The sequence below is a fragment of the Diuraphis noxia genome, unplaced genomic scaffold, assembly GCF_037042655.1.
Source record: "Diuraphis noxia isolate RWA-SAM2 unplaced genomic scaffold, SU_Dnox_SAM2 contig0002, whole genome shotgun sequence".
In the NCBI taxonomy this organism is placed as follows: domain Eukaryota; kingdom Metazoa; phylum Arthropoda; class Insecta; order Hemiptera; family Aphididae; genus Diuraphis; species Diuraphis noxia.
Window position 1 is genome coordinate 78,972,601 of NW_028301712.1, and position 15,122 is coordinate 78,987,722.

The 15,122-nt window shown below is 29.2% G+C and overlaps 1 protein-coding gene across 2 annotated transcripts in view; it reads right to left on the reverse strand.

Annotated features, from left to right (window-relative positions):
* The window catches only part of alpha-Catr (alpha-catenin related), a 50,418-nt gene that overhangs the window by 12,766 nt on the left and 22,530 nt on the right, over nucleotides 1-15,122 (reverse strand). For both annotated transcript variants that reach the window (XM_015515920.2, XM_089221653.1), the window contains exons 3-6: nucleotides 12,416-12,576; nucleotides 8,778-8,987; nucleotides 6,962-7,185; nucleotides 2,660-2,840 (exon numbers count right to left, since the gene is read on the reverse strand). In XM_015515920.2, coding sequence (XP_015371406.2) covers nucleotides 2,660-2,840; nucleotides 6,962-7,185; nucleotides 8,778-8,987; nucleotides 12,416-12,576 — 776 coding nt within the window. The remainder of the gene's footprint in view (nucleotides 1-2,659; nucleotides 2,841-6,961; nucleotides 7,186-8,777; nucleotides 8,988-12,415; nucleotides 12,577-15,122) is intronic.

Here is a 15,122-nt window from a genome sequence, read left to right on the forward strand (position 1 = left end):
CACATTGCCAATTATAAAGGATGAAAAACCTTTAAAAAAATATTAAGCCATGTCAAATCGAAAACGAGAACGACAGAAACAGTTCATCAACTCGTTCAAAGACATGTGTACCACATGTACCTTATTACAGAAGAGGACGTGACGCGCTAAACTCAAACCCAAAAGAAAAGCCCTCGTTTGCCGAAGCCACAGCGAACACTCCACCACTCGATCAACCTCTGTAAATCGCCACCAATTTCCTTAACAAGTTAAAATTAGTCCTAAACCCCCTCCAAGCTGCTCTAACATGAATAATAAACAAAATCCCACTCCCCCATCACTCCCACTCCTTAATAAATTAAACGCATCACATATCTTCTGATCATACCACATTTAATATATATTCTTAATTGTATTAATAAACTTGTAATAACATGTAATATGTTGACACATTTTAAAACATAATAAATAAAAAAATATATAGTAATTATAATACCCTGGTGATTATTTCATCAAAGCGGTGTAAAAATAGTATTGCAATCATCAATAAATTCAATATTTGGTAGAACATCGAATTATAAACAACAATGATCAATTAAACAAACTTAAATTATATCCATACAGTGTCTATAGAGGTTGGCAATGATGGAGTCGTTAAATTGAAATGCGTAGGTATAATTTCTATAGCTGTGTTCATTCATTATTGATGTGTGCCTGAGTGGATGGATAGTTGTTTGTGTAGTAAGACAGATGTCTAACCTACATAGGGATGATATACCGGACATTTAATTGACCAGTGTCAGACAAATCAAACCAATCTTAAACCCCCGTCGTATTCTTAGTTTTATGCTATAATTAATTACACATGATACATCTCCGTTGATCAAAATACAAAATTTCAAAACTCGATTAAATACCTAGTTAAATATATCATGTATTTAATTAGTTACCTACAATTTGTAATAAATGAAAATGTATGCTTAACTTTCAAAAGTTAAAACTAACTCAACTTTACTTTTAAACAAGACTTTTATGACTTATTTTAGAGGTTTTATATTATGATGTAATAAAATATAAAGTATTTTGCTGTTGTATGGTGTATTTGGTTCACAATGTATATATTATCTGATCCAAAACTTTATGAGCAACCAATGTATCCTTTTAAAAACTTAGTAAGCTTAATCCTTAAAATAACTTATGAAAAGCTTTAAACTACATGAATAAATAACAGATATTATTTTATTATAAAAGAAGGAGTTGGTTTTAAAAGCCACTTTCCATTAGAGATTGTTTATTATGCTTATAAGGATCTAAGCAATCGTTTAATCCCGAATTCAAAATATGAGTTTAATTATTGTTAAATTAACTAAAAATTAATCAATATAGTACCTATAATAATAAACATTAACCATTATTTATTTTAATCGTACTCGATGTTAAAAGCTAAACACTAAAAAGTGTGTAGATATCTATTATACTAATAACTTTTAGATATACAATTTGAAATTTAAATTTCTGTCTTGACTTTTTAGTTTTAAAGAATTTAAAAAAAAGAAAAATGTTAATACGATTTAACTCATTGATAAAGTACTATTATAGCTTATTCATTCTAATCTGGGGAGAATTATTATTTAAATTGGTATGGTTAACTGGTAGGTAAAACAATCCCTTAAACCTAGTGCTATCAAGAACACGAATATCGAATCGTTCTAATAAACGGGGTGCATCAATATTTCCTTCAATAAGCCCATTAATAAAACTTTAGTTGTTAAATGTGTTAAATATTTTACATGACTATAAATTATAAATAGGTACTTTATCTTATACAATTTTTTATTATATTGATGTAATATATTATATATATATAACTTGTAAGTATTAAAGAACAACTTAAATTCATGAGTAAATTTATTTTGCACAGGTATCTATGCTACATAGTTTCTTCTATACGTAATTTTAGTTTATAATTTATATGAAGTATTTTTTTTAAATGTGTTTAAGTTTAAATCACGTGAAAAGTTCTTTACTACATTTACATGAAGTGTATATATTTCATGTTGACGTGACGCTCAAAGTGATTTGAAAAGTGTTCGTTAGCGTGTTTTAAATTGTCTATCTGAGATACAATATTATGTTTAAATTTAAATTTTTTACGCGCTGTGTACTACTTTTGTATTTTTTTAAATAAAAATCAAGCCTATTTAAACAAAACTTTTTAGTTACACTTAGACATGTAACAAAGAACTCAACCCTGAAAATGACGTTTTGTACATTTTGTCATAATATTAATGATAACAGTGTAAAACTATAAAATCGTTTCATTAAATGTCAAATGACGACAGCGAAATTGTGCCTACTTGCCATTTACGCGTTACTGTACTATATAATAGTACAATATGGCGTATATTAATATTATGGTAGAAGCCGCGCACGTTTTAACTTTGTGTGCCGTTTACCTGCGTCATTTAATCATCATCGATATGAAAAAATATCAATAGTACCTACCTATAATATAACGACTAAATAAACTGGAGGGTAACAAACACTGCCTATGAATGTTATAGAACGAATACTAGCTGAGATTTAAATCAATACATTCGGTAATCGGCCGTCCGCCTACAGCCTGACCTGGTATAGGCACGTAAATAAAATATATATATGCTTGTAAAACGCAACTCACCAGTCTAGCTCCGGCTCTGATCAATTGATCGAGATGCGTCTTGACGCGATCGCACAAGGTCAATATATTTTCCCGGTGCTCGTGTCTGGTGTACGCGCTGTCGGTGAAGTCTTGCGTACGTTCCATGATCACGTCCATGGTGCGCAATAGCGTTTCCTTCTCGCTCAGCACGAGTGTCAGCCTGCGGACACACACACACACACACACACACACACACACACATAGGTCAGATATTATGTACATTATGATATTTTAGTAGTAGGTACAAGTGTATGCATAAAATATTTTACATGTTATTATGTAATATGATGTAAAAGCACGCAATTGTTAACTACCAACGGCGACGGTAATCGCGTGAGGCGGCAGGATTGAGACGGCGGCGCGCGGCGGCGGGTTGATTGTCCGGACAAATCGTTTTTTAATGAGCCCCGCAGCTACGCAATATAATAATTTAATATACAAGACACCTCGACATGACGATATAGTGTTTGACAGTTTCCATTCTACGCGAGCGAGGGATTTACACGAAAAAAAAAAAAGTACAAATGTGCAAATGTATATAGCTAGAATAAATGGATCGCGAAAGACGAATGAGTTGGACATTGAATCGGAGTGTAAAGCGATATAGTCGCAAATCTTGCGAATCGTTACTGTAAACAGTGTATAAAGTAAAATTATGCATCTCGTGCGTTCGAACTGACGCGAGTGAATATTATCAAGATGTGCAGCATTTGCCGCTTCCACGTGGCAATTGAAATACAGCATTAGACCGGTGAAATATTATGGGTACCTTTTTTTTTTTATTTATTTACAATCTATATTAAATTTACACACTAGGTAATATTGTGTGGTTAGATTACTGCTTGATTGAAGAGGGTGTCCGAGCGACACTACTTCACAATTATTCTAGACAGGCAATTTTTTTTCATTTTTTTTTTTTTTAAGATTGAGAAGGTTCCTGAGCCAATTTCGCTAAAGACGACTCAGTGACACACTTAAGATGACACATCCAAAAGTGTGAGAGAGAATAAATTCGATATAAGAGGATTAGAACGATTAAAAGTGTTTATATGAAATAATTTATAGTATAGTAGGAAGAAAGTGTGTGATAAATATTACAGCCTATATAGGTATCTATCCACAACTACCTGTATCATTATAGGTATAGGTATGATGCATTGTTTTCGGCGAGTGTGTAGTGCGTACCTTATAATAGATTTTCCACCAATACACTATAAATAAATATTAATAATGTAGTCCTAGAATAGTTTTAAATACGGTCACGGAGAGTAGCTGCTGCATTTGGGGTGATGTGGACTTTACTCTTGTGAGTAGAACGTCTGCCGTATCGAGTTATCCTTGATGTCAGAGATAACTAGAGAATTGTAGTAGTAACCTTGAAATTAGGATCAGAAACTTTAGTAGTAGTTTTAGTACAGTTACGTCAGCTATAGGATTACTTCGTTTATATACGACATATGTCACTGAACGCTATATACTCTATAATACATAATTAAGGGTCTACTATGAAAAAGCCGAAAAAAATTTTGGGGTCTCATCTAAATAATCTTTTAATTCAAATGATATATTATCTATGTCAACATGACACTAAATTAATTAAATATGTAGTATAGTAGACTATTTTCGTACACATTACTATCAAATATTAATAATAAAAAGCGTAGGACCAAATTTTCATAGGCAAAATAAATGTTCCCACTTGATGACTAAATTCATAATATAATTTATTTTTATAATAATATAATATTGTGCCATGTGTAGGTATAGTATGTTGTATGTAGGTATTATTATGATTTGGGAATCACAAGAACATTTGTCTAACTGAATAACTGGGACCGGTCCAATATGTGATCTGCCGATAAACGGCTATCTACGAAAAAGCGTTGTAGGTACAACGAGAGTGATATACCGATAACAGATACCTACCTATATTTTAACGAAAATATAATCGCGGTCGCTCACAACGTGGTGATTACGATCCTCGACTACATGAAGATAGTGACGAAACTTCAAATGATGAAAATGAAATTCTGTTAGAAAATAACCAACGGAATTATGGAAATAGAATACGGGGACCGTGGGTATTTGGTTTATGTTGTAATAAAGACAACAAAACTGAACGTCGATTTTTCATTGTAGAAAAAGGGACCGACAAACGCTTATACCAATAATAGAAAGAGAGGTAGATATTGGTACAACGATTTACAGCGATCAGTAGCGAGCATATATAGTTCTCTGAAGGACTACAGATTTATTCATCAAACTGTATATCATACTGAACATTTTGTGGATCCAAATACTAGAGCTCATTCTCAAACAATTGAGTCGTTGTGAGAGTTATAGTCAAGTCCAAGTATAATATAAAAGCAAATGGTGCATCTCCGCTATTATTAGACCGCCAACTTAAAGATGAATGGTGGCGGTCGTGCCACCCGAAATAAACTAAAATATTTGATGATTTTTTATCATCTGATTTAAAAAATACTTTTGCAGTATGAATATATAACAAGCAAAATTATAGCAAGTTGATCACACACATTGGACCAGCCATTTATTACTATTTTGGTCTTTAGTATATAATATGACCAAAATAAATTGTTCCATATAATTAAATTATATATTTTAAAACCTACATAAAGCATACTCTGATATACTGTATATTATATAAGTCAAAAGTATATAGAAATATAATGTAAATGTGTGTCATAATAAACTGATATATATATACATATACTATATGCATATAACCATTCTGCACTTTTACGTTATGCATATATTTTTTTTAAAGATTTCAATGTAAATTTTAGTAAATTATTTTTCACAAAACGCATACATCTATCTACAACTTCATTTAAAGCTAATCTTAACATCAATTTGAATATCACTCATAAAAATGAATTGATTTATTACTTAATGAGAAGATATAGTTAACTACTTAAGTTAATTTATGTATTATTTAAAATTCAATGCAACATTTTTTCACGAACATTTTTATCACTGTTACCTATCAGTTAACCTTAAGAGGACGCTACACCCGCATGTGTTGTCTCCGTCTTACAAGTGCGTAACATTGCAAAAACTGTTTCGCTTGGGAAAGAACCGATAAAGATACAGTTATAACTAAGAAACGAAATTTTCACCATATAAAAAGGAGAATTTCGTCTGTGCAATATCGTTTTTATTTTTTCGATTTCATTTATACAAAAAAAATTCTTATTGTTTTATAATACATTAATTTTGTGTTTTTAAGCATGAATAACTTTTTTTGTAGTTCTGATATCGAAAAAATAAAAACTATATTGCACAGAAAAAATTCTCCTTTTTATGTGGTGAAAATTTCTTCGTTTCTTAGTTATAACTGTAGCTTTCTCGGTTCTTTCCCGCGCGAAACAGTTTTTGCAATGTTACGCACTTGTAGACGGAGACAACACATGCGGGTTTAGCGTCTTCTTAAATGTATTAATTTAATAAATTTAATAATTTATTTTATGTATCATATTATGTTACTCTAAACAGTCTAAACCAATAATATAAAATGATAAGTGTTTGAAATCAGATGAAATATTTTGAATAACCCTGTATTTTAATTTTATAATTTTTTTTTTTTTAATTTTCATTACTTTCGTTCAAGCCTAAACGTTAGTTGGACAACTATGAAAACGGATCTTTAACATTGTATAATTATTAGTAATTACTATTGTAAATCCATATATTTTGGACACGTTCAAATATAATTCGATTTGTTTTAATAATGAAAGCTAGCGAATGAACATATTTGTTTACGGATTGTCTTTGTTTAAACGTCGTACAATTATGACGTTGTGTGTTCGAATTCGTTTATAATTATAGATACAAAGCTCTACGGATAATGTTTAAAGGTATACGGGTGAAAGTGTAGTTAAAACTTATTTTTTTGTTTCTATGCAAATTTGTACTTTTTTTCTCTCATCGCAATATATTTTGTGTTATTCAAAATATAAAAATTTAAACATAACAATAAGAACCCGCTACAGTTTCCTCGAGTGAACGTGGACCGAACAAAATCTGAAGAGCCGTGGTATACTCGAGCCTAATAATATATTATAACTTTATATAGCGACACTACCGAGTACCGACCGTGCGGAGTGAGTGCACAACAAAAAAATTTCAGGACGAGTCTGCATTGTGTTTATAGAAATATAGCCGACACTGGGCGCCCTCCGCTCACTGTTGTATTATTATTATTTTTATAATTATATCGCACTAAATATAATACATATATATATATATATATATATATACCTCGTCATGTCGACAAACGAGTCTAGGACGTTGAGCGCGTGGCCAAGTGTGTCGCCACCGTCTTGTTCCGATATGTACGGTGTCAGGGCCATGGACTCGCCACCACCCTCCTTCACGCCATCTTTGACCACGTAATGGATCAGGTCCATAGCCCTGCGCATCTGGCAAAACACCGTGTCCCGGTTTTGGCTGGCCTCCGAGCTGTCCGGGTGCCTCAGACATGCCTGTAACACGCACGCACATTTGTGTAATATATATATATATATATGATATTATTATAAAATATCGTACTCGCGAGACGTCTATACATTCTGTATCATAGACATACACGACTAGGTAGCTTATATATGGTCATATAGGATGATATTAGGATTCACCCGCCGTATTGTACATAAATAATTTAATAAGCGCTCAAAATAGTTTGCTATTATACATTTATGTACGATATAATGTGTAAGGCAATGGGTTCTCCGAGATAAAGTGATGGGATGATCATCAGTGATGGCTGAGTGAATCATGGCGGAAGAGAACCGGGAAAAATTAATGGTTGTTTTTACTTTATACGCCATAATTCCTATATGGGGCACTATATACATATTCACCGTGGTCTTACGTACTGACATCTCGAAAGGTTTGGCTTTTATCGTAAAAGCGGTAGGACGATGGAAAGATTTAGAATGCATAAAACGTCAGTTATGCCTAATTAAAAATACAATCGATATGGAAATGCAAAAACATAATAGGTACTTCAATAGAAAGTGACGATCACCGCCCCCACGCCATCTCCGCCACTACTGAACTCAAACATTAAGCATACAATATTAGGGCTTCAATTTCAACATGTGCGAAGGAAGATCATTCATTACACGAATTGCAAATGATGAAGGTACCTAACTAGTATAAAAACGGTGCATAGTTCAAATTGTCATAAATAATGCGATAAATTATCAAAACTACTATGTTTAGATATAATTATATACACGTACATATAGATGAAACTCGATATTGTTTATTCGACTTATATAATAAAAGTATATAGCCGTCAAATTATATTTCCATTATTATATTATCAATTATGTATATGAATCAATGATTAGCCCACGATTTCGTTTAAAAAAATGTAGGCCAACGATGTTTGATTAAATATAGATGTTATAAATAATATCAGGATTAAGTATTATCAATAAATATATAAGGGGGGTTTTTTTTTAGTTACGGTTTTGAGATCAAACTGTCAATTATATAAAATAGATAAGTCCTGCTTTTAACGAATATCCCAACGAACAAATCCTTTCGGACACAATCACTCGCACATAACTAAAGGGCGATTAAGCTCGTATTTATAGCGCGGAAATTGAAAATTTATACTTTTTGTAATTATTTAATTTATGAGATAAATGTTTATAGTGGATCAAGGGCTCTGCTTTATTATACACTTTACTGCACCTACACTAAATACATTTTTTGTGCTCCTAGAGGCTAGAATTATTTGAACATTATCATTAATTAAATATTTTTAAATTTATCAACCAATGAACACTAAATTTTTTTTTTCATTCCATGGGTGTAAATATTCTCAGACCGGACCTTGGCGTCAATATACCAACTATAACCGGTATGTATACTAAAGTGTATGATAGCATTATATACGTACGCCTACATGACATAGGCACAGACAAAGGGTGCTAACATTTTTCATTTAAAAAAAAAGACTGTAGCCTCCCTCCCATATAAGTTCATCACGCTACACCTATGCTACACGATACCATTTCAGCTCTTCAACTTCGCGTTGTCGTATACGATTTATCGTACTTACCTTAGACGAAGTCAGCAGCAGCATGGTGGACCGCTCGAGTACTTGTCTTGCCGCGGCAATCTGAGACCGCCGCCGTTCGTCTTTCAGGTCGTTTTGCCGTTCGCCCGTCAAGTGGGCCAGCTCCACCATTTCGGTGCCAAAGTGACTGAACGCCTTGACGAACTCCGTGAAGTTGTTGACGCCTTCCAACCGACCCAGACTTCGTGACACCTATGTACAACATAAAAAAAAAGTCCCGGTTAAATCATTCCAGGTATGTAACATATTCATATTTAATTAAATGAGTACCCAGTAATCTACGTAGTGCATATATATTGCTTGACTACTAAATGCTCGCCTTTATTTTAAATTATTACAATAATTTGTTTGATTTTTAATACATTATACGGTATTTTATAGATAAATAGCCATTAATCTAATATATACTGTATATAGGTACATATTATAGGATGTTATAAATTCTCTACTTAAATAAAATTCTTATGACCATATTCCCTAAACAATCGCTTATTGTACTGTGTTACGATAAAATAATATTTTGATCAATAATAGAACGGCGAGAGAACGTTATTATATTAAATATTAATAAATTATGTATTATTAAAAATTACAAAAAAAAATTATATACGAGTACGTAACATATTATTTGAACAAAAAGGATTTTGTTAAAAAAAGTTTTCACAATATGCATTATTCTATCAAAATGAAATGACCATTGTCCACTATATTACAAACGTAAATAATTATGAAAAAAAAAACACAAACAGTGATTTAATTATACATAACATTTAAAAGATGGTGAGTGTAATATATTTCACACAAAATCACAATTTATACAATATTTTTTAAATTTATTATCATCATCGTTGTTTGGTTTAAGTACGTTTCGTTATATCATTTTTGTTTTTATTGGAATACATTATAATGTACAATAAATTTACATATTTTTTTCTAAAAATAATTGCTTCAACTAAATTTAACACAAAATATTCCTGACTGTATTAACGTAAACTCAAACAATAATAATTTCTGTAAAATATTATGATAGTTATCAAATTAATGATATGAAATTCATGTTCATAAATTATTATACAGTTTTTAAATTATAAATATTGCTATCCGTTTATGAGTTCAGTAAAATTGAGTGGAAAACTCACTTAACAAATATTTTAAAATCAACGTTTTAAAAGAACTTTAGAAGAATAAAAAAATTATCAATGATTCTGTATAATCGGTGTATTAGCATTAGATAGTTATGGCTGTTTTTCATTTAAGTAAATACCTGACTGATTGTCCAAATACCCGGGATAATGTTGATATTAAATTTTATTAAAATCGGTAACAGTTATACGTTGAATTCAATTATAAAATATAGTACCAATAAATATTAAAAAAATCGTAGGTATTGTTGAGTCTCATAGACCTAGTGAGAATCTAATAGGTAATAATGATAAATGACAAATGATATTATTATATTTAAGTGTATTATATCACATAGTTTTATATAAAATAGTCAGTATTAATATATAGCAAAAATATATAATTTAAAATAAAAATGTGTAATACTTTTAATATGATCGGATCGATTATTGTAATATACATTATATAAACTACAGGTTATGTAATAGTATTTTTGATTATAATACAGTTAAATGTTTTGTATAGTTTATGGTTTCGAAAATTAAAGGTCATAAAATTACAATGTCAAATAAAATCAACTTAATAGACTAAGTCAATTTATAATTCTGAGATACTTATCCAAATTTGATAATATAAATAAAAAATAAACAAAATATCACTACTGTATTAAAAATAATAATAATAATGTTATATTAAAATACAATTTAATCAATAATATTTTATTATTAAATAATTAGCATCGTTAAACTATTTAAACTCTGAGTGAAGCGTAAATTCACAACTTTATGAGTGTCTGATGTTAGAATTTTTAGAAAACACTTCAAGTTACAAAAATCAAGAAATTAGTTTGAGTTAAAAGTTCATAATATGTTTATTATTATCTAAGACTTGAAAATTGAATACAACATTTCTCATAATTCAGCCAACCTTAAATATATATATATATATATATATATATATATATATATATGTACTGAAAATATGTCAAATTAATTTGTGAACGTTTGAAATTTAAATTTTTATTACATTGGATATTCACCCAAGGTATATTCAACACCTATCGAATGTCTGACAATTTCCCTGCGACTGTTTTTGGCGTAGTAGGACATTTTACCCCATTTTTTTTTTTTAAGTTGACTATTTAATAAGAATTTTTTTCATAAATATAATCAATTATATTATAATTATTAATTACCTATTATAGATACGGGTTTTTTACATAAAAAAAAAAATATAAACGAAGATTACGAAATATGTGCCTAGTTATAACAAAAAAATCAGAAATTAAATGTTTTTTTACAAAGTATATCATTTTGATGTCGACATTTTTAAACTATTTTTTAATCTATTTTAATTATATATTATACTGGCCGTTTACGATTTATTATACAATTTTTATTATATTTATGAAAAAACAATTTTCAGTCATTTTTATTATTTATTAATTATATTTTATGTAAATACCTTTATAAAATTATATTTATAATTATAATTTATTATTTTTATGAAAGAAATTTTTTTTTAAATGAGTGGAAAATGTTCGCACTGAAACATTTATCGGGGAGGGGATGACCTACTACGCCAAAAACAATCGGGGGAAAATGTCCAGGGGGGAATTGTCCTGTTACCCACCTACCATGTGGTAAAGCAACTTCCCAAGTTTTTTATTTTTTTATCTACAACGTCTACAACCAAAATAGGCTTCTCAATAATTGTTAGTGTATAATAGTACTAATTACAACTTGATAATATTATAAGGGTATGATATAGTAAAATATTATAGAAATATCAAAAATCATCTTTGTTTGTTGTTGTCTTTTAATCAAAAGGGTAACTCTCCTTCATTAATTATTCATGTACTCTATTGTTGTACAATATGTAAATCTTAGAACAATAAACTCACAATACTTTATAAACTAAAAATTATGAAAACAATTTTAATATAATAAATCAAATTCCTTCAAAATTCATAATTTTAATGTATGCTAACACGTTAAAATATTAAAAAATATATAAAAATATCCATAGATTGTTTATAAATTGTCATGTGTTATTGGAGTAATAACTACAAGGTGTAAACTCTTGCGTATTTGTCTTCTAAGTCCTTTAATTAGTAATATGTTTATAGTGACGTTAGTAAGTGTTCAAAGAATACATAATAATATCATTTCCTGCCTTATTAAAATTCACTGAATAGGAACTCCTTAACATCTGAGACATCATAAACTAGTTAAGAGTGAAAAATATAAAGTGAAAAGACAATATTGAGTTATATCTATCGACTACCATTAAATATCTTGACATCTAATTAGTCGTATACGTGTGTCGTATATTATAAATTCTGATTACAAGGAGTAGGTTTCTGTACAATTTATTGAAAAGTAAACTCCAACTGTGGATGCTGCTAAATCACTATCCATAATTACTAATTGGTGTCTTAGTACATCTAATCAACTATATCATTTCGTAAGTTTAAATAATTTACTTGTAGTGTATACCTTGTCTTTGACTGAAATTAATTGCTTTACGACGACTACATCGGCTAATAATAACACTCTGGTGACTGAACTTAACAAGCATCGGGCAGCCCTTATCACAGATGCTCGATCATTGATTGAATCTTCAAACACGGCTTCGCATAGTTTTTCGATGGAAGCACCTGCGAAAAACACGTCCAAGTTAATGCGAGTTCAAGTTAATTGTTTCAATAAATTAATGTAAATAGCAAATATTATAATATATAGCCACATAGTTGCAGAAGCATTCGATTTAATGCTGCGATACGTAAACCGAGATAGTTGGGATTATTATTCAATTCAGTTACTATTCTATTAGGTCCCGATCCTAAATACGTATATATGTTACAGGTAATGTTAACATTTGGATAAAGTCGACATTAGCCATTCGTTTTGGCTAATGTGTAATTTTTCGTTTATAAACATGAAATATCAACATTATCCGGATAATGTTAAAAGTTATGTATTAAATAGAGTTGTTAGCATTCTATACAATGATAAAGCGTTGGACTGCTAGAGTATAATATCTTAGTTAACCTATAACCGAGTTAGTAAGTTATCATAGCGATAAAGTGAAAAATATAATATAATTTATAAGTTTAATATTTATCTTGATTGCATGACATTTGCATTATAATTTTACATGCTATAGCAATACAAAATGCTATATAATATGTAAAATGATGAAAAATAAACTCATATTAATAGTTTATGCATTTTATGGTAATCACTAATTGTGTGTTTAAATACATATATTCAATATTGTTAATAATTTAAAATGATTTTGTAAATTTGTATGGTCATTAAGACATTATCCAAAAGTTCTTGGATGATATCATATATTATCCGGTCAATGTTCATTAACCTACACTTAATAATATCCATGTCGGGTAATCTTAACAGTTAGGCTAATGTTGTATTATCCGGCTAATGTCGACTTTATCCAAATTTTAACGTTACCCGTAACCATATAATATATATATATATGAATGTATTGCATAGTTAGTTAGTATAAAACATTTCTCTCTTTATTGGCTACTCTTATAATTTGTTCTGTCGAAACAATATTCATACATAATACGTTTTTCCGATAATAACCAACAATTTTGTTTAAAGTCTTCCAAAATGTAGTTACCTATACCTTATATAAGCTATTAACTAGATATTTCTAAGACAAATCATTTTATATTAATTATAGAACTGTAATCCTATATAGTAAGGAAGTACATATTTTATTCTACATAATTATACTAATTAATAATTTGTTAGACCATCATCATACGCTATAAGGATCATAATAATATACTTAATAAACCGTTAGATAAGATTTTTACTGTAAACATTTTATTGTGTTTTTTATACCTTAAGTCAACCAAAGATTAAAAAAATGAATTTTAATGCGCTTATAAAACTGAATTAAAAATTATGATAAGACTTAAGACACTAGAGAGGATTAATAAATATTCTTTACACTCGAAACTTCATAAATACACATAAATATGTATTTTAATAATTAAAATATTATTCAGTCATATTTTGAGCACAAATTCATTAACTTTTAATTCGATATTTTTCATCATCGTTAGTGAAATTATAATAATACTTGACATGTTATTTAATTAACTTAAAATTAGATATATTACTAGATATTAGGTCATTATACTAAATAGGTACTTGATGCTTACTATAAGCATACTAAATTTAACGGTAATTGGAAGAAATACAATGGTGACTAACATTTTATGGATAAAAGTTTTTATTTTGAAATAAAAAATAAGGGTGTAATTATTACTAAGTACTAAGTAAGTAGTAAGTATAAAAGTTTTAAAAAGTTATTAACTTATTATTTATATCCTATTTAGTTTGAATAATATGTGAAAAGTTATTTTCTATATGACCTTAAAATTTTCAAATAATCATCATAAGTAGTCAAATGTAAGCACAATACAATAAAAGCGATAGCCCTTTTTTGCGACCCATACCTGATTTTTTTAACACACATGACTTTTAGTTCCGGACATCAATGATATATGACTTAAGAATTACCATGCGTATATAGTTTCAGTCGTAAATACACTCAATTTAAACATTATAGTAATGTTATAATTTAACATACCAACCTATTATTACACATCTAACTTATTTTAATTTTCAAAAAATTTTTAATTGTTTAACTTTAAAAAAATTTTAATTTCTTTAATAGGTAAATTACAAGGTTTTGAGTATAACAATTTTAGCTTCACATCTAAACCTAAAAAAATATTTTTTAGTGTACATGATACATTTTACTTCAGTACCATCACTATTTAAGAACTAAAATTACATAAAGAATCATATCTAGGTAATATCCATAGTATTTCGTATTGAAGTGGAAAATTTGTAACGTTAGTTTTAACCTCTTTTACAACTAAGACAGGATCTAATATACTTAGGATAGGATACTTAACCCAATCATTTACAGTCTAGATCTAGCACATAATGATTATCACTTTTCCACAATACCAACGATGTTTTTAGTCGAATTAGTGGTGAAATAATTATCATAGAGCCTGTTGAAAAGTGGCAAAGAGGAAGAAACTCAAGTTACAAAAACTGGTAATAGAAACTTACAAAAATGGATCGATTTTAACTGTAATTATGTATAAAAATAAGAATAAGTTCAAAATTTTGGTAAAATCATTGTGTAATA